Consider the following 19,658-nt stretch of genomic DNA (forward strand, 5'->3'; position numbering starts at 1 on the left):
GACATACTATCTTTTCATTCCCACCCAATTTCTGTTATCATTTGATAGGTTATAAAATGCTCAGAGTCTTCATCAAATACTTAATAACCATCTCCTACACTCTGTCAACTGCATAGAAAACTATTTACAAGCAATCTGCAATTGTGCTTATCATCATCATCATCTTCTGCTACTTTTGTTTACCAACTTTGTGTTTCTCAATATTCTGGAGTTCACCGATACATATATCAGTGCTTACATTTTATAACATGAAAGTTACCAACTCATCATTATAGCAGTTTTAAATAGCAAAAAATATGCTTTTATCTTAGACAAAAACTTCAGAAATCCAGTGTATAGTGGTAGCACAAAGAATACTTCTAATACCGAAAGAAGTCTTAGGTCAGGTAGTACTCTATTCTGCACTGCAAGGAGAAGGCAAGGCCACAAACATGAGTTACGCAGAAGGCTCATCACACAGGGAGGAAAAGCATACCAGAAGCCTTTGCAGAAAAAAATACCCTAAACCAAACATCCAAGACAGCTAAGGAGTCAGAAAGCAAGCTGCAGCTCGGTACCACAGGGAAGCAAAGAGATAGAGGAGGCAGTAACTTAAAAAAAAGTAATGTTATAGGTTATTTGAATATAATTTTTCCTTACATATTGCTAGGAAAACTTAGTGGGAAAAATACTTCAAACGCTCACACATCAACTTTTAATGAACTACTACTAAGCTTCAGCCAATGTGTTTTAAGCTTTTACAAAAGCAGAAACTCATAACCCTACGAAAAGCGCTTCAGTTTAGCGGGGTCATCAGAAGAAGTTTTGCTTAAAAATTACTTCAGATGTAGAAATGCATCAAAAATCTATGAAGTGGAACAAGAGTTCCTTTCAGACAAGCTCTCCACAGCTATCACCAGACAAGGCATGGTGTTCATATGACTGTGCTTGAAGCTAAACCATGAGGCAATTGAGAAACTGCTGACATTAGCCCAGGTAGCACTGCTTTGGGTTCTGCGATTTAAAATGAGTTCTCCTGCTTCAAAAAGACAGATGTGCAAAAGCCTTTCTACCCCCTCAACACAAAGTTTGGGAATATTAATTTGTCAATGTAATATTGAAAACCTCAAACTGAAAACTTGTTTCATGTCTCCTTTGTAGTAAATGATACAAGAGTTTTGCCCCTTTAATATTAAAGATTCAAGTCATGTCTGGCTTATTCTTAGCAGACTCCCTTTATAAGAAGGGCTTCAAAGTTTGACACAAAGTTGGCACTGGGGCTGCAGACCAACATGGTTTGTTAAATTAAACATGGGAAAACATGAAAGAAGAACTATAAAACTGTAACATCTTTGTTTAGTTGCTTCTCTGATGATTTTCCCAAAGTCAGATGTGTCTCATAACTTGCAAAAGGCCAGTGACAATTACACTTTTGAATAAACAGCCATTCAAAGCCATCAATGTCATCGTTACTCATGAAACCAAAGATATCATTTTGTATTTCCTCTCAAGTTCTTCAACTGCAACTATTAAAACTGGTTTTGTATTAAACTGTTTCGTCATCTTCTACTAGTTTACCTTCATTTTGTTAAAGTTAGAATTTAAGTTACATCTCTTCAAAGCATTTTTATAACTAGAGCTGGCTAATTTTTTTTCCTCTGCTGAAAACTATACCAGATCAAATGAAAGATTTAGTACTTTAACCTTTCAATGTATCTGTTTGGTTTCATCTCTCCTTCTGGTGATAGTATTAACACAGGCAAAGCCCCAGGAGATTGATCATCTCATCCTGACTAAGCCTGTATGACTATGACGGAAGGACTAGTCAGACAGCAGCCAAGGATAGGCTGAGCACCCATAATAAAAGACTTTTTTTTTATTTAAATTGACAATACACTCAAGTATTGCACTTCTTCTGCCTTGTTTAACAGGAACGCAGCAGCATATGTAGGAACATGTTAGCCACTCAATACATGGATACTAGACATTCTCTTTTTTCAACTGGAGCTACTGCTTACACATAATACCAAGGCAGACAAAAAAAAACCCCTTAACACTTCAGTTTTAAGTGACATCCTCTTTAGGCCACAAAGCTGTATCTTACAACTCTAACAAGAAATTAAGATTGGTTTGGTGCCCTTTGTTGTGTTTTGTTTTTAAAAGAACAAGCTGAAGGACACCAACACTTCTTTAAAACAGACTGAATACCACAAGATTACAGAAGATACGGCTAGAATGGCCCTTGAAAGGTCATCTTGCTTCAAGGCTCTGATGGGCACTTCTGATGCCTGGATCCTAATTTTGATCAGGACATAATGAGGTGTAAGCACAGGATATGATGCACGCCTCTTTCTGCATGGGCCTACTGCTGAAATCCAAGCCTGTGATACCTTCATAAACTATCTTTGGCAACTCCCATTTAATCCTTCTCATTTTCTCCAGGAAGTACCAACTATGTCATTTCAGACAGATATTTGTCTAACCTGTTCTTAAAGACCTTCAATAAAAAGTATATAAAAGTACTTCACAAGTAAGATTCAGAAGTCTTTATGTAATCAATTTTAAATCTACTTAAAGTTTACAGCAATAATCATTGCAATAAACATGAACTCAGACTACACAATGGAACAGCACAGCATACACATTTGGAGAGCCCTCTCATGCATACAACCATTTAATCACTTCGTAATACAGTACTAGCCAAATGAAACATTTTTTCCGATATTTATGTCATCTTCTGTTTCCTTATATTTTAACCTGCTTTCCCGTCATACGATCCAGGTGCAATACTAAGCATATCTGATGTCAAGGTTACACCTACTTGGCAGTCTTTATTACCCTATGACACGTCCTTCAGTAACTTTTATTGCAATGATGCCAGCTTTTCAACCAATGGCACGTTCTTCCTGGAGTAGGTAGAGAAAATTAACTACGAAGCCAGCTCAGCTGGACTGGGGGTACAGAAAAATATATGTAACTGAAAACAACCTAGTAAATTTTACATTATTTTAGCAAGCTTTCTGTATAATGGATATCAATTTTGTTTTCTCATAAATTAAAAATACTTATAAACTCTTACTGGAAAATGTTCACTTCACATACAATCCTAAAGAAGAAAGTTAACTTTGGGAAGAGTAAAAGGCAGCCATCGAGCTGACACTATCACTTAAACTAATTTTCATGGTGGTAAATCCTTTTTCATGATGGCAAAAGTAGCAACCATGTATTGAACATGGGATTTCAAGAACAGCTTAATCCCACCAACAGCAGCAAAGCTAAAAGATATATTAGACAGCTTGACATGGCTAAAAGGAGAAGATTTTATCCTGTTTCCAAGCCCATATAAAACACCTTCTGCTAGCCACACAGCCCCAGGTACGGAGCAGCATACTTCTGTAGAAGTAAAACTTATTAGTTTATAAAATAGCAGAACCCCAAATCCTTCTTCCTCTCCCACTTCTTTGTGGCAGGGCATGCAGCCTAACGCTCACTAAGTGGGAAGATAAATTATGCAGAACTGTAAGCAGAACAGCTGGTTCCTCTATTTCTTTAGCTATATCCCAAAACGTACCATGTTAAAAGTCAGACAAGTGACTTCATAGCAACTAAAAAGATCATGACTGTTACCTAAAGGACTGAGAAGTAGGCTCAGAACCTCCGAAATCATCTTTATTTTTTAAAGTCACCTTAACAGAAGTCGATGGGTAACAACTTTCAAGATGTTTCTTCAGTAACACTTTTTAAGTACAGGAAATAAAGGAGGCAAATTAGGACAATGGTGCAAGGAGATTCCTATTCAAATAGTAGACTTACTATTCGTCAAGATACTACTGCAAATATAAATTCCTACAACAGCAAGCAGAAAGCAAAAGAAGGTACGTTAATTCTTCAGGACAGTCAGAACAGATAATAAGGAATATTGAACTTAGTAGCTCAAAATTCTCCATTTTGCTATCAAATTACGCAAGCAACCTCCACAATGAAAGAAACACACTAAGCCAATAATTTGTTGTCCAAGAAAAACAGTGCTATATTCATGTTCCCTCCTTTCATTTCAACCATACTGCACCCCTCGGATCATCTCAACATTCAGAAAAAATAGTTGCAACAATCAAGTCTGAATAAAACGCATACCCCTCATGAACATACCACGCTTTATCCGTTGCAGACATTTTGACGTAGGTATAGCATAACTGACCTCGGAACGTAACAAAAAGATGACCTTTGCGCTTACAACTGAGAAAGCATCAGTAAGTTGTCTTGCAGCAGGAGTACTAGTTTTTAGACTGCATAATGCTTGTCCCCTCAAGTTAATTTATCACGACACAAAGAAATGGAGATTGCAGCGAAGTACACTGCCAACATAAGTACGTACAGCTCCTGAAGAGCCACACCACCACAATTAACACCATATTCTGTTCCACCATACTGTTACGGTTTCTGTTCTGCTGCCAGGGCCTGCTTTTTTCAATCTGGCAAATGCTGCCTGTGTTTCAAGCCTAATTTTCTCTTGAATTAGTTCAGAAAATATTTATCACTCCCTTCCTCTTACTCTCTTTAATAAAAATAAAATATGTTTTCTAAAAAAGCCTTTTACATGCAGCTTGTGTCAGAGCTAGTGATTAAGTCTTTATGGCAATAGTCCCCAGACTGAAACCCATAAGGCATCATAAAACAACTACGTGTTTGACAAGAAGGATGAATGGTCTATTGGTCCAAGAGTTGTGGGGGACACACCATTCACACCACGTTACTTCGTAACAAACCAACGAAGTCCTGGAACAATTTGCAGACAACATTTTGCACTCACTTATAACCATAACGTATACAAATATTTGTACAGGGCTAGTGTTTTTCAAATTAGGTTTTCGTTGTTGGTATTGTCTTTATCCTCAGTGTTGTTATTCTTCCGATTTTTGGAAAATTTAGAAGGTAAGCGGAGGACACGAAGTCTGGAAATAGACTTATAAGATGGCTTGTTCTATTACAGATAATGCTGTCAATCCAATTTCCTACAGCAGTTTGGCGAGACAATGAGCTGGAGGAAGTTATCCTGCACAGCCGCTTTCTATTGTATCGCTTTATAATCTCGCGGAAGATAATGCTTCACCAGCTTATTTATGCTGAAGCGATTCTTTGACATTTTTATTTCGTTTTTTGTAGTAACATCCCAAGTCAGAGTTTATGTCATTGAACAGTCCGCACCACCTGTTGCTGACTGCAGCTTTTATGCACCAACTTTGAAGAACTACAGCCTAAGCAGCACGTATTTCCGTATTTTGCGCAATGCCTTCTCACTGGGGGTTTTTTTTGTGACTACCACGGATCCGAAACGGACAATCCACCTCCTGCCACGGAGGAAAATCCGGAGGGAAAGCGAAAGAGCGGAGCCGTCAGCACACGGTTCCACGCTTGCTCTGCGGAGCGGTGCCGCTTTTCTTCCGCGGACCTGCTGACTGGAAGAGCAGCGCTTCAGAGCGCTCCCGGACAGCGATGTCAGAGTCCCGCAGGCAGGGCCACGGACTCGGCGACTGAGGCCACCGAGCTTCTGCCCTCACCTGCGTCCAGCCACCACACGACCGGGCCCGGCGCAGCCCGCCGGAGGCCAAGCGAGCGGAGCGGGCAGACACGCAGCTCCCCGCCTTCCCTCCTCCCAAAAACACGTCGCGACACGAACCCCTCACCCGCTGGGCCCTCCGGGACCCCCCCCCCCCCCCTCCCCGCCTGGCAGCCGACAAGGAGCCACCGCCGGGCCGCGGGGCACCCCGGGCCCAGGTACCGCAAGCCCCCCCGCCCCCGTCCTCGGCGGCCCGGAGGGAGGAGCGGCTCGGCCGCCGCCGAGGGCAGGAAGTTCCCCCCCTCCCCGCTCCGCCGCCGCCGCCTCCGCGAAGGAAGCCCGGAGCCGCCGCCCGCCTCAGGAACGGGCCCCCGCCCTCCACCGGCTCCGCTCGCCGCCGCAGCCCCCGGGCCCGGCGCCCGCCCCTCACCTCCTCGGCCTGCTTGCGCAGCGCCTTCTCCCGCTCGTACTGCGTGAGGAGCTGCTCGTTGTCGTCCCGCAGCAGCTCCAGCTCCACGCTGGTCTCCTGGCTGTGGGCGCACACCGAGTCCAGGTTCTCCAGGACGGCCACCACCAGCGGCATCAGCTCGGCCACCACCTCCTCGTCGTAGCGCCCGATCAGCCGCTCGAACTCGCGGTAGATGGAGCCCGCCAGCCCCGACACCCGCTCCGACATCATGGCGGGGCCGGGGCCGCCGGGGTCCTCCTGGTACACCACGCCGTCCGCCAGCTCCATGGCTGCCGGAGAGCGCCTTAGTCCCTCTCGGGGCCCGGCGGGGCGGCAGCGGCTCAGCGCGCTCCCGGCGTCTCCTCCTCCCTCTGCGGCGGGGCCTCGCCTGCAGCCCGGGCGAGCGGGAGGCGGGGAGGGGGGAGGAGGAGAGGCGGAGAGCGGCCCTGGCGCACGGCACTGACCTCACCCGCCGCGCCGGGGCGGGGCCGCGGCGTCACGCGGGGCGGGGCGAGGGGCGGAGCCCCGCGGTGAGGGCGGCGGGGGGCGGGCAGGGCGGCGGTGGCGGGCGGCTTCACCCGCCGGGAAGGGCCGGGGGCGTCCGCGGGTCACCGTGAGGGAACGAGGCCGTAGGCGCCCGGCGTTGGGGGCTGAAGGGCTGCCGGGCCGTCTAAGGCGGGGTGTGGGGCCGAGAGGAGAGGGTTAGGCCGCGTCAGTGCCGAGGCGGGGAGGCGGGCGGTGGGGTTGGGGAGCTGGGGAAGAGGCGCTGAGGCCGGCGGGCCCAGCCCTGCGGGGAGCCGGGCGGCCCTGGAGGCCCAGGCGGCCCTAGAGGCCCAGGCGGCCTCCCCTGGGGCCGGGGCAGCGGGGAGGCCGGCCGGGAGCCCAAGGGACCGCGCAATGAGTCTTCATCGCTTTGGGTGGAAGAGTGAAGGAAACGCTCTCTGGCAGCTCTCGTGGAGGCGTTAGCGTCTGTTTATCGCACCCGCGGAGGCAGAAGCAGATCGAGTGGTTCGTTGAGGGATGAGTGAGGGGACCTGAAACCAGGTGTTAGGACTTCGCAGCTCCCAAACCGCGCTTGGGTCGCTGCGTCGGCTAACCTCTGACAGCGAAAAGACCAACAGCGAAAAGACCTTTTATTTCTAACAAGGTCTCCAGATAAATTAATACCAGAAATCCTGTTTTATTCGCGATGACACAACTTAGAAAGCATCTCGCACTTGCTAAGAGAGAGCGGTTTTCCTAGGGTTTGGAACGGTGAATTCCATTCTGGATCATGTGTTTTGTCATGGGAATAACGTGAGCTATTCTAGATGTGTATGGTAACGTTGAAAACATCTACTGAGATTGAAGAGCTTCAGAGAGTTGCCTCACATCCCTCACGTTTATCATACAATTAATGTTTGGGGAAATCACTGTTTCTCATTAAATAAAAGTATTTCATGTACAAGGTTGCTAAGGAGCCTGGTGGGCCAGCAGCAGTACAGGAACAAAGAAACGAGTGTTTTAAAAAATGCAAAAGCTCGAGAAGTGGTGGAACTTTAACTGTGGTGATTGCATTAATTTCCACTGGAGAGCAGTAGAGGTTTGCACTGTATTTTCTTTCATTTCGACTGATTCGAAGGCAGTAACTGTGCTTTAAATGCATGTGCTGCATTGTCTTTTTATGTACTATGCTAGTGGGTCTGCGCATAAATGACAAGAAGATTTCTTGTGGATTTCTTGTGAGTTCTGTTTAGACATCATCCTCCTAAGCTAATATTTAACATAGTGCGGCCAGGGCATAGACAGTTAAAGTACAAACTTATTTGTAAATATGGCAGAAGGAAAGAAAAGCTGTTTGCCTTTTAATTACGACCAAAAAAATTACATCACTTTAGCTAAAAGAATAATTTTCAAAACGACAGAATGCGTACTCTCCTACTCATATCTCCTCAAGTGAAATTATTGGAAATGATCCCTATGAAAAGATTCTTTTTTTCATAGTTCTCTTTAGCAGTTGTCCACTGAGAAAAACTGCAATTTCTCTGTGTTTACCTGCTGTCTGCCACAGATTAAAATCTTTACCCGATGCCGGGCTGTTGAGAGAAGCTGTCTTTGAGAATTTCTCTCCCTTTACATCATACATAGTTTCCCATTTGCCTCAGTTGTTTGTATTGCGGAAGACACTGAGAGCCTTTGGGGTAGGGGTTTCTGACTTGTGGGTTTTTTTACTGAGCCTGAATAAATCTTGTAGGAAGACCACAAATGGCCAAAGCCGAGAAGTAACTCTGTCCTGCTCTCAGGACAAGGTTGGTAGGCCATACCTAATTGCAGTGGACTTTTGATCTAGATCTCACCACATTATTCATGCACAATACTGCCTAATGTGAGGACAGCTCTAAACAACTGTAGATTATTGTGAGGATAAAAATACCAATCATCTTGAATTGTAGCAGAGATCCTTTTCTCAATGTAGTTTTATAGTTATTGCTGTCATACTTGACAAATTGCACAAATACATTAGCTCAAAAGACATATGTTCTGACAGACGGCAAAAATGGGTCAAGGTGTCTGCTGACAGCCTTCCAGGGAAGGGGTCTCTGAGGATATGCTATTTTTATCCTGTTTCTATTAGCAAAATGGATAGATGTGGTTTTCTTTCACAGCTGGAGCGAGTCCATCACTGAACAGGCAGGCCGTTGCCACTAGAGTTGCACTCAGACTGACAGAGTACAGGTAGAAGAGAGCCGTTTGTGCTTGTGTTTGATTTCTAGTCACCCGGGGGGTTTCTAACATGGATAAAGAAGTATTTAAAAAGATGAACAATAGAAAAATTACCTGAGAGTCCAGTTTAAGTGGTGTACAAATGTATCTTATTGACGGTCTTACTACTGTGATCGCATTTTATGATGTGCACCTTGCAGTCGGTGTGAGATCAGAAACTCGGGAACACATTAAAAATAGAACAAGTTATGGAATTATATTCTAGTTGCTTGCAAGGAGATTAAAGGACCTTGATGACCTGTCAATTTAGTAAACTAATCAAGCATATGAAACTGCACAAAGAAACCTGATAGTATTGTCTTTGTAGCTTGAAAGCAGTGGCTGTCTGTGGTAACTACTAGAATAAAATGCAATTCACACTCTTGGGGAAAGAACTGCCTGAAAAAGAAATTAGTTTTCTGGATAATAAGAAAAATTATGTTCCCTATTCCTAGGAATAACAGTTTATTTGAAAGCAAATTGATTTGCAATTTACCAGGGAAGAAAGTTAGCCCTTGAATCGGCATGGGCTGAGAAGAGCTTAACTGGGACTTTACCCAGAGGAAGAAATTTTTGTAAAAGCTTAATTCTGTGGCGCATTATATCTTAAGGTGCAACAGAAATCAAGCTAAAAACAGATGAATGATAGCAATACTAGCTAAATGAAGAGTAGTATAGCCGCAAGCAACAAAACATGTCAGACTTAGGAGTCTGGTTATGAGGTGCAAGAGGTGCACAGCACAAAATGTGAGTCCCGATGAGAACTCCCCAAATGTTCTGAGTGGTACAGATGCAGGCTGTTAGCTGAGACCATTATAAAGCTGTGGCCAAAATAGCAAAGCTAGGACCTGTGTTTAAATTCTCCTGAAGTTTGGAGACATTCACAGTCAGTCTTTTGCCTCAGGCCTGTTTTAAAAATCTCTACTGGTTTTAAGTACTGTGTAAATGGCTTGAGCTCGATAATAATACTGAGTTCACTCACTGAAGACTTTGAAGGTCTTTACTTTCTCTTCCCACCATCAGTCCATTTTTAGGAAATTGTCTAGACTCTACTTCTTTGCATTTTAGGTAAAGACGTAATTTTCAGTGTAATTTAGTAACTTTGGTAGAATTTTCAACCAGCAAAAAGGCTGCTCGTTTATACAGTAAAAATAACAAGGAAGCATACTTCTGTGGTGTTTCGTGTACTGTATAATGCACAACATGCTCTGCTAATCATGGATTAATCTCAAAAGTGACAAAGATGACCCTTATTTAATGAGGTTAAAAGACTTGGCAAAGATCACAGAGCAGACCTATGGTAAAGCTGCAAATAGTGCTTGCCCACCTTATGGCGAGTCCTAAGCTTTAATCGTTAAATGACATGGTTTTAACAAGGCTGTAAATAGATGTCCTATTGCTGCTTTTAAGTGACTACTTTTCTAAGCATCCTGTTTCTAAAGACCTTTTTTTCTATTTTTAAATATTATTTTGCCGGAGTGAGGATTGCAGCATTAGAGTTTGTTTTAGTAGTATGAAACGTCTTGAAGAGATGTGTATTGAAACAACAGAATATAGTGGATTGATATTACCGGGAGAATACTCAGAAATTCCAAGTCCAAAATAACTTCAAGGGGGACTTGCTAGACTGTACAGTGCTGTGGGTTTTTTAAAACATCTTTCATTAAATCAGAGACCTTGGAAAAAGGAGTACATCAGAGTATGGTCATACCTGGAAAAAAACCCCCTCTGAATACTAGTAAACGGGTTGTTTGAGCAGATGCTTATGTCAGATCTAGACTCTCCCACCAGAACCAGAAGACGTGGATGTGTGACAGATTGTAGCGAAGAAAAGGGAAATCCCTGCTATCAAAAAGCTGAACCTCTGTCCCTGTCAAGCAGCAGGTAAAGTCCTGCCCAGAGGGAAGTGAAATCCACATTATTTTGCTTTCAAGAAGAGCCAGGGGGTAGAGCCCGGGAAGTTCATCGCAGTTCGGGAAACAAAACCAGGAGAAGCAGGGATTTGCTCCCGGCAGGGCGTGCTGAGGACGCGGGAACTTGATGTTTTACCCTCGGGTCTCTCCAAGGGGGTAACACGCTGCAGGCCGAACAGTTACGGGGTAAATTACCGAAGGCAATTACCGTGTAACCGGGGGGGGGGAAAAAAAAAAAAAAGAAAGCTGCCTGCTTTAAAGAGGAGAGGCCAAGCAAGCAGAGCGGGCCGATAACGAGATTTTTGTCAAAATGATTTCCCGTGCCTGTCGCTAAATAAAAGCCGCGGTCCACCGCCTAAGGCTTGAGTGCTTACGGAGGGGTCCCGGGAAGGGGTGGGGCGGGCGGAGGGGGCTGGAACGGCGCCCCCCGCGGGACCTTCCGGCCGCCAGCGCCCCCTTGCGGGCGGGAGGCCGCGCCGTCGCCATGGTAACCGGCCGCCCCCGGGCCTACGGCTGCTGCCCCGGGGCGGCGGCCCGCGGGGGCGGCTCAGGGCTTAAGCCGCGGCTTGGCCGGCAGCGCCCGCCGCCCCGGGTTGCCAGAGCCAGCCGGGGCCGCCAGCAGGTGAGACGGGGCGGCGGCAGGGAGGGAGCGGGGTGCTGCTGGGGTGCAGGAGCCGGCCCCGGCCCCGGCCCGGGCACCACCCCCCGCGCCCGGTTCCGCGGGGAAGGGCCTCCCGGCCTCGACCCGCCTGACGGCGGGCGGGGGCCGAAGGGCGGCCGGTTTCGGCGCTTTTCTGCAATACTGAAACGGCAGCGGCTGGTGCGGGGGCCGGGTTCCCCCCCCTCCGTACGCTACCTGCAGGCGAAGGTGCGGGCTCGTACCCGCTTGCAGCAGAGCGGTGTTGGAAAGCAACCGACCGATAATGCTGGTTTACAGATGAAAACGACGCACGTGGATGTATTCAACCTCTTTTGCCCCGAATTGCAGGCAGCAGCCTCCCACGCGGCACTGGGAGACGTATCTGTGACGGTCTTTACCTTCCATTCCGCTTACAGCTTTTCTGATTTTAATATCTGCTAATTGCTCGTCTCTGTATGTGGTACGCTGTTATCGTTTTAAACTTACTTGTGAACACCCGCGTCCAGTGATTGAATTATCAAATCAGTGCAGATCATGCGTTACTGACCTTCAGAGGTAGCCGCTTTAATTAAATAATAGCTGCTAGTACACGCGATGCGGGGCTGTGATTGTACTTGCCTGCTGGTCCTGGAATAACAACTCTTATTTCCTTCCCGCGTAGAACGATGGCTTCTATCTCTGAGCGCACGTTCATCGCCATCAAGCCTGACGGAGTCCAGCGGGGACTGGTGGGAGAAATCATCAAGCGGTTCGAACAGAAAGGATTCAAACTGGTTGCCATGAAATTAATACATGTAAGCTTTCCTTAATTTGTGCATCTCCTTTTTCATATAGACTGCAGCCTTGAAATAGAGCAGCGCGCTATAATGACAAATGTAGTCTTCAGAACAATTAAACCTGAAATTTTGAGAAGTCTTTGAATATTTGGGGTATTTTTGGAAAAGTTCCAATCTCCAGCTCTGGCTAAATGCTTTAGACATGCTAAGCACGCTAATTTTAGTAACCTGATGTCCTTAGTCTGAAAAGAATATTCTTTTAGGTGCATCTTATACCTAATAAACATCTCTGAATATCTTCAAGAAATGCCAGGTCCCATAAGCCGTCTATATTGGTAAAAGATACTTTTCTAAGTTCAGCTGTGGTTAAAGCAAACGGTTCAAATTCATATCAACCAAAAGTACTCTAGGAAGATGCTAGAAATGCTGAATTTTCAATTGCGTGCAAGTTTTAGGATTAATAGTGCTCTGTGGTTAATCTATGTGATTTCAGTATGCTCTTAAGTTCTTACAGTAAGCTTTTTTTGGTTGGTTGGTTGGTTTTTAATGCAGGCCTCTGAAGACCTTCTGAGAGAACACTACATTGACCTAAAAGACCGGCCGTTCTATGATGGTCTGGTGCAGTACATGCATTCTGGACCTGTTGTAGCTATGGTGAGTTCTTCAGAATGAAGCTCAGCTAAGAAAAACATACTGTTTAATTGTCTTACGTGCAATAAGATTGTGTTACCTATTGAATTCTAATTTACTTTTAAAAGTACTTAAAAACCTAGATTCAAATACTGTAATTAGGAAGATGTGCTGTTCACTCCTTCTTCTTTAATCTTTTTTCATAATCTTTCTCTTCTTTGAGTCAGTATGTTGAAGAAGAGGGCAGGGGTAAAGGGGGAACCAAAGCTGGGACCCTGAGAAACAGTAAACCTGCACAAAAAATCCCAACAATGAAATGCCACGTATTAAGCAAGCTGAAAAAAGATGGTGGAATATTTTTACTATACTACTAAGCAATAGTAACTTTGAAAATCTTTTTTAGTCTAGGTTCATTAGAAGGGATTTTCTCTTTCTTTTTCCTTGATAGTGTGTTTGTAAAATAGTTGAGCTGGAGGTCTAGATCTTCAATGAGCAGACGGCTTTGTAAGGCTGTTTACCAAATTGAGATTTAAAATTGTTCTCTTCCAATCCTGGGTGAGGAAAGGTATTGTGGAGAAGGGGAGCACTTCAGCAGATGCTTCAAGAATCTGACAGAAAAACTGGAGATAAAATATGTCTTGCTATTACGAATATTTGGGTGGTGATTTGTGCCATGATGGACAGCATTGTGTAATGATTGCTACTTTACCTACTGCTAAGATTGAATAATCTCGATGGATTTTTTTTTTTTTTTTTTTTTAAGGTGTGGGAAGGACTTAATGTGGTTAAGACTGGCAGAGTGATGCTGGGGGAAACTAACCCATTTGATTCCAAGCCTGGCACTATTCGTGGTGACCTCTGTGTTCAAGTTGGAAGGTATACTTTGAAACTGTTGATATCTAAAGATGCTAAATGTCCAGTGCTATGTCATGATATATGTAGAAACTGTGCTCCATCCTTCTCTACCTTAAGCACGGAGCTGCCACTCCCTGTGCCCATGTAATGTTACGATCTAAAGATGGAAATTGAGTTGTGGTCTTCCCCATTGACAAAAACGATGAGCAAAGCTGGGACTGCATACTCTATGCCTATTACTAATTTACAATTACTTACAACTTCTCTCCATAATGGAGACCACTAAAAAAAAAAAAAAAAAAAAAAAAAAGAGTGCTTGCTTTGCTTTGAGTTTGAGGATTATATTACTTTTATATCCACCTTTTCTTTTCCTAGGAACATCATTCATGGAAGTGATTCTGTGGAAAGTGCTGAGACAGAGATCAATTTATGGTTCACTCCTGAAGAACTGGTTGATTACAGAAGCTGTGCTCATGAATGGATCTATGAGTAAAACTGAGCCTCTACCTTCTGATATCCTTACTGTCTGTAAGCAGCTGCTAGCCTCTAGCTGTTTCGAAGCCCTTCATATAAACCGATAGAAACATGTCTTAGAAATCTGTGAAATTGCTCTGTTGTGAATATTAAATATAGTCAGCATTTGCTGCTGCTTTGGTTAAAAAACTGTCAAGTTATAGATGGAATTGTACTTTCAAAAAGCTGCTTCTGGGGGTGAGAGATAGGAGATTAAAACACAGAGCATATAACACACATTTTCCTGAAGCACTTTGTAGTCAAAGGGGATAGTTTGGTAAACAGAAAAAGAAAATTGGTAAAAATTTATTTGGTTAGTAATTATGCAAATGGCTTAGTGTCAAAGGTTGATTATGTTAAAATGTAAGGGGACAACTGGTGATATGTAAATATATTGATAGTGTGCCCAAATGTTGAGGACTGAACTTGCTATCAGGTAAATCCCCATGCCCAAAATGGCTGCAGAAAAAAAAGCTTATTTATTTCTATCTCCAGAATGTGCTGTGCCTGTACACAGAGCATAGCTTTGATTAAAATGAGAACTTTCCTCTAGATGACACTGTTTCAACTTGCCTTTTTTTTTTTTTTTTTTTACCCCACACAGGATGTATTTAGCATTTTAAGGAAGGATTAATAGGCCAGGCTTTCTGAAATGCCCTTTTATGTGAAAAGAAGATTAATGTGAGGATGGATGAGGGAGATCTACCTTCAGCCACTTGAGTGTAGCAGTCCTCTGGCATTGCACAGAGCAACAACAGAGTGACATTTGCTTTACTGTCTGAAGAGCTGATAATTTAGCTATGTTCTTATTTGCGTTCTTTCCTTAACAGTTGGAACTCCAAAGCAAGCTGTTCTTGGATAAGGTATTTCAGAAGTGTCTCTAGCATTATTTTTTTTAATTTATTTAATCATGTAAAGAAATACAGCCATAATAATGCTAAATGTATTTCAGTAGAGGTGTCTGCTTATGTCAGAGAAAACTATCAGCCTCTTGCAGAAATCTGAATAACGAATATTCACTAGCTGTACTGGACGGGGAACAAGAAATGTATTGGGGTCAATATTATGTATTTATTTCCCTGCAACATTGTATTTGGTAAAAGCAAGAGTTTCACGAAATTAGTTGTTCCAACACCTAGATTTTTTTCCTACAGTGAGTTCTTGTTTCAAATACTAAACTGTGCAATGAATGCTCAATTCCATGCTTACGGTACTTTTTGAAGATACCCAACTCCTAAAAAGAGATGGTACAAAATGAAACAACCTTTGCTCTTTCTTGGGTGAAATAAAAGGAAATTTTCATTATGTTGTCTTAGATCTAATTAATGAATCTAAAGAGAGGGAACAAATTCCCTAACTATCAAACTGTAGATGAGGTTGTTAGCTTCTCTTCTGAAAGTCTTCAGTGTTATAGAAGATAAATAATTAAGTTAAAGGTTGTTAGAGAAAAGGGAACATGTGACAAACCTGTGCATGAGATGTCTCCAGTTCCATTTTTGCTCGAAGGATTACTTTCTAGGTTTCTTTATCTTGATTTGCTTACTACAAAATAGAGAAATCTGGGTTATCTAGAGATGTGGGGGTTGGCAGAAAGCTCCTGGTTAGTATTTCTAATGCAGCGAGACTGAGAGAAGGTGGAGGTCAGCCATCTCTCAGAGGAATGCACATCTGAGAGGTCTGACTGAGCATGTCCAGTTTCACTAATGGCAAGTGGCTCGTTAGTAAGAGACTGCATAAGTACTGCAAAGGGTATTTAATTAATATTACAGCTGCAGTGATGGTATATGATTATAACTAGCTCTGGGGGAGGAAAGGCGTTTTGTACATTAGTCAAGGGCCAAGCAGTAAATGTAATAAGAAGTAACAACACTCTTCCTAATTCTTGTTATGACCCGTGTCCTGGGACTGTGGAGTTTTACACCTGCGCTTTGACACTTTGTGGCTTCATCTTCCCCTGTGCCAACCAGATCACTGATGACCTCGCTGGCTTTTACAGATCCTAAGTTGCTTTTCTGTGCGAAACAGAATTTCAGGCAGCTGTAAGGCGTGCCGCTTCGGTTAAGCGAGGCTGGCAGTAGCAATGTTAGCGAGCAGAGGGCGGGCATCTCTCTGGAAATAGCAAAGCGAGTCCCTCTTAATAAAAACTGGTTTAGTCTAGTTAAACCTGCCCGATCTTTTCACGGGGGAAAAGGCTTACGGCCCCGTCGCTGCAGCTGAAAGTTAAGAACCCTCCGAGGAGGCGACGGCGACAGGTGCCGCCGGCCCTTGGGCGCAGCCCGGCGGGCAGCTGCCCCCGGGCCGCCTGCCAGCCGCGGCGGGGGCTCGAAGGCAGCCGGGCCTCGCCGGCCGCTGAGGGAGCGCGGCGGGCGGCCGCCGCCAGGCCCAGCGGCAGCGTCCCGCCGGCCGCCCGGTCCCGCAGCCCCGGCAGGGCGGGCTGGAGCCGAAGCGAGCCCCCAGCCCCGCCAGGCCCGCCCCCAAGCGCCGCAAGGCGGGCGGCTCCTCCTCTCCGCAGGGCGGGCGAGCCGGCCACCGCCCGCCTCCTCCTCCTCCTCTTTCTTCGGCGGCTGCGGTGCGGGCGGCGGCGGCGGCTGCGGGAGCTCAGGCGAGGTGAGGCGAGGGCCGCCTTCCCCCCCCCGCCCCCGGCCGCAACGCTCCGGGCCGCTCCGTGAGGGGAGGCCGAGGCGGTGCGGGCCGCGCCAGCGGCGGCCGCCTCATGGCGGACGGGTGGCCTCAGCCCCGAGCGCGGCGGCGGCGGCGGCCTGCGGGCCTCGCCTGGGCGAGCGGCGAGGGCGGCGGAGGGGAGAAGAGAGGAGGGAAGGGAGGGGAGCGGAGCGGAGGGGCGGGAGCGGGACGCCGCCGGGCCCGGGGGAGGCACAACGCGAGGCCGGCGCCACGTGGGCCCGGGCGGGGCGGCGGTTCCCTCCGACCTTGAGGCGGCGGCGGGCCTCAGCCGCGCGCGTCCCTCTTTTGCCCCTCAGCGCGATGGCTGCCAACTGCGAGCGCACCTTCATCGCCATCAAGCCCGATGGGGTCCAGCGCGGGCTGGTGGGAGAGATCATCAAGCGGTTCGAGCAGAAAGGCTTCCGGCTGGCGGCCATGAAGTTCGTGCACGTAAGTCTCGGCAGCCGGGGAATCGCTCCCCCCTGCGCCGGCTCCCTCGTCCTAAACGCTTTCCCTCACCTGCCAGAACGGGTCCTGAAATGGTGTGCACCTTCCTACGCGGCTTTTTCCTGCATCGGAATGGGAATCTGATGCCGAACCCGCCCAACAGCTGGAAGTCCCGGGTCACATCAGGCCGAGCTTTCTATCGAGCGCAAACGTTTGATCTCTCCCCTTTCCTGAGGGAACAAAATTTGCTCGGACGGCTTAATGCAGCCTAATTGAGAGAGCCGAAATGACCTTGACCGAAAGGCTGGATCGGGTAACGCCATCCAGACATCTTGCACTCAGCTTATTGCTGAGGATTACTGTAATGCAAAGAAATAATTTTGACAACTCGCAACACTGACACTACTACAAAGACAGGCAGTGCGCCGTGTGCTGCTTTGGTTTTAAATTAGGAACTTTAATTGGAACCCCCCTAATAGCATTGCAGTAACTGCTGATAATATTAATGACTGGTGAGTCCAGTCGCTACTGCTGTAGTCGTAAAGCAGCGACACCTTTGGTGGTATATTTTGAAACTGGTATTTAATGTTACATCTGTCCTTTTAAAGGCCTCTGAAGACCTTCTCAAACAACATTACATTGACCTCAAGGACCGACCATTCTACCCTGGTTTGGTTAAATACATGAACTCTGGACCTGTTGTGGCCATGGTAAGCGGCTTAATTCTACTTAAAGACTACTTTCCCAAATATATTTGTCTCACTCTGTAAATTATTTTAAAATATTCAGATGTACTGTTACGTAAACACTTTTTCAAACTACCCTGTTCTGATAGTGGCAAAAGAAAACCAAAATTAAAATCAAGTAGAAACTTACTATTTATTAAGAAGGGGGAAGGTGTGCATATATAGAACGCATATGACAATGCTTAGCATGGCTTAAGCAAAATTCCCTCAAGCCCATCTTCCGCACCAAAAAAATCTCTTGTTTTGGGCAAAAGACGGTCAGGGCTTTCCCACAGAAACCCATCTGCTGTGTCATTCTTTTTTGCACTGCCCCCCCAAACAATATAACGGCCATAGTAGCATCTCCTCTTGTATGTACCTAACTAGGAGCGCTTGCAACTCATCTGGCTGTCCTTGCCCATTCACAACAGAAAGGTTTTGAAGTTGGCCTTGTACATCAGTTAACTCTGAGGCTTGTTGAAGTGTCTCCTTAACTGGAGCGACAATGTTGATAGTCCTTTTTATAATCACTTTCAGTTCTGATGTTTTTTTTCCCTTAGACTTCTTTAGAGGCCTAAGAGAGAATGTAGGCTAGATTAATTTTTTTAGTGGTGGAGCCTTTGTTTCTTTGCAAAGTATGTTATTAGCAAAAATTAATCTTTAGTATTTCATATAAGCATGGATTAATAGGAGTTGTCTTTTTTCCTTAAGGTATGGGAAGGACTTAACGTAGTTAAAACTGGGAGAGTAATGCTGGGGGAAACAAACCCTGCAGACTCTAAGCCTGGTACCATCCGTGGTGACTTCTGCATTCAAGTAGGAAGGTATGTGCTCAGTTTATTGTCAATCGAGATTAAAAACTCAAAGTTGGTAGACTTTTGTTCTAGAAATTGTTGGTAGATATCCTAGTCTGATGATATCTTATTTGCAGGTCACAATCCGTAACTGCTACTTAAGAAAATGGCTTGGCACAAAATTGACTTTTTTTGAAATACAGCTCCTCATCAGAGCTTCATGTAAGATCAGTCAGTGGCAGTGGCTGGTGTAGTAAAGTAGCCCAAGTCACCCTGCTAGACTTAATTAGCTCTTGTAGTGGGGGTATTTGAATACCATACCCGAAATAGTAGTCTTGCAGATGTAGATGCTTCATCCAAGTTTTTGCACGTGGAAAACTACTAGGTTGCTGAAAATTGTATTTTTATACAAACAATGCATTTCTCTCCTTCCACAGAAACATCATTCATGGCAGTGACTCCGTAGAAAGTGCGCAGAAGGAGATCAACCTGTGGTTCAAACCTGCAGAGCTCATTGACTTCAAATCTTGTGCACACGATTGGATCTATGAGTGAAATGAGTTTCCACAATGAATTGTGCCTTCTTAACCATGTCATCTCATTCCAGCTATTGATCTGGGAGCAATTATCACCACGGTTATCTTAAGTCATTTTCAGCACTGTCAAATAAATGGATACGAACTAATTTGTTGTGGTATATTCACTATAAAACAGACTACTGTGTTCAAATAGTCACATAAGTCATTTTACTCAGCCATTCAATATTTTCTTCTCGTAGAAGGAATAGTTAACACAAACATACAAGCATATCTGAATAAAAATTTAGTGAGTTGTTCATTGCAAAGTTGCTTTGAAGGCTACTGAAATACGTTACAGTTGGAAAGCCAGCTTGCAGAGGGAGAGCTGAAGGGATGCTCGAGTTCCTTCTGATATAACAGAACTGAAAAAGGAGAAGAATGGCCCACCCCATGACAAAAC

At 45.2% G+C, this 19,658-nt stretch overlaps 3 protein-coding genes and 1 long non-coding RNA gene across 6 annotated transcripts in view; 2 read left to right on the forward strand and 2 right to left on the reverse strand.

Moving 5' to 3' along the window:
• The window catches only part of SPAG9 (sperm associated antigen 9), a 65,958-nt gene extending 59,529 nt beyond the window's left edge, over positions 1-6,429 (reverse strand). For both annotated transcript variants that reach the window (XM_069799187.1, XM_069799186.1), the window contains exon 1: positions 5,967-6,429. In XM_069799187.1, coding sequence (XP_069655288.1) covers positions 5,967-6,272 — 306 coding nt within the window. In that variant the 5' untranslated portion in view covers positions 6,273-6,429. The remainder of the gene's footprint in view (positions 1-5,966) is intronic.
• Positions 6,430-8,052: 1,623 nt separating this feature from the next.
• Positions 8,053-15,191, forward strand: LOC104310556 (nucleoside diphosphate kinase A). Its single transcript, XM_069799199.1, has 6 exons — positions 8,053-8,699; positions 11,941-12,073; positions 12,608-12,709; positions 13,449-13,561; positions 13,916-14,053; positions 14,891-15,191. The coding sequence occupies exons 1-5, from the start codon at positions 8,611-8,613 to the stop codon at positions 14,031-14,033; spliced, it is 555 nt and encodes a 184-aa protein (XP_069655300.1). The 5' UTR covers positions 8,053-8,610; the 3' UTR covers positions 14,034-14,053; positions 14,891-15,191.
• On the reverse strand, positions 11,812-16,422 carry LOC138688183 (uncharacterized). 2 transcript variants are annotated; one of them, XR_011327240.1, is made up of 3 exons: positions 15,975-16,422; positions 15,521-15,595; positions 11,812-12,976 (listed from the first exon to the last, which is right to left on the reverse strand). It is a non-coding gene; the product is annotated as an uncharacterized lncRNA (long non-coding RNA). The 2 variants fall into 2 exon arrangements; XR_011327239.1 differs by lacking the exon at positions 11,812-12,976 and having other exon boundaries at positions 15,211-15,595.
• Positions 16,423-16,496: 74 nt separating this feature from the next.
• Positions 16,497-19,365, forward strand: LOC104312271 (nucleoside diphosphate kinase). Its single transcript, XM_069799200.1, has 5 exons — positions 16,497-16,660; positions 17,032-17,164; positions 17,770-17,871; positions 18,598-18,710; positions 19,118-19,365. The coding sequence occupies exons 2-5, from the start codon at positions 17,036-17,038 to the stop codon at positions 19,233-19,235; spliced, it is 462 nt and encodes a 153-aa protein (XP_069655301.1). The 5' UTR covers positions 16,497-16,660; positions 17,032-17,035; the 3' UTR covers positions 19,236-19,365.
• The last annotated feature ends 293 nt before the right edge of the window (positions 19,366-19,658 follow it).

The sequence above is a fragment of the Haliaeetus albicilla genome, chromosome 12 (genome assembly GCF_947461875.1).
Source record: "Haliaeetus albicilla chromosome 12, bHalAlb1.1, whole genome shotgun sequence".
In the NCBI taxonomy this organism is placed as follows: domain Eukaryota; kingdom Metazoa; phylum Chordata; class Aves; order Accipitriformes; family Accipitridae; genus Haliaeetus; species Haliaeetus albicilla.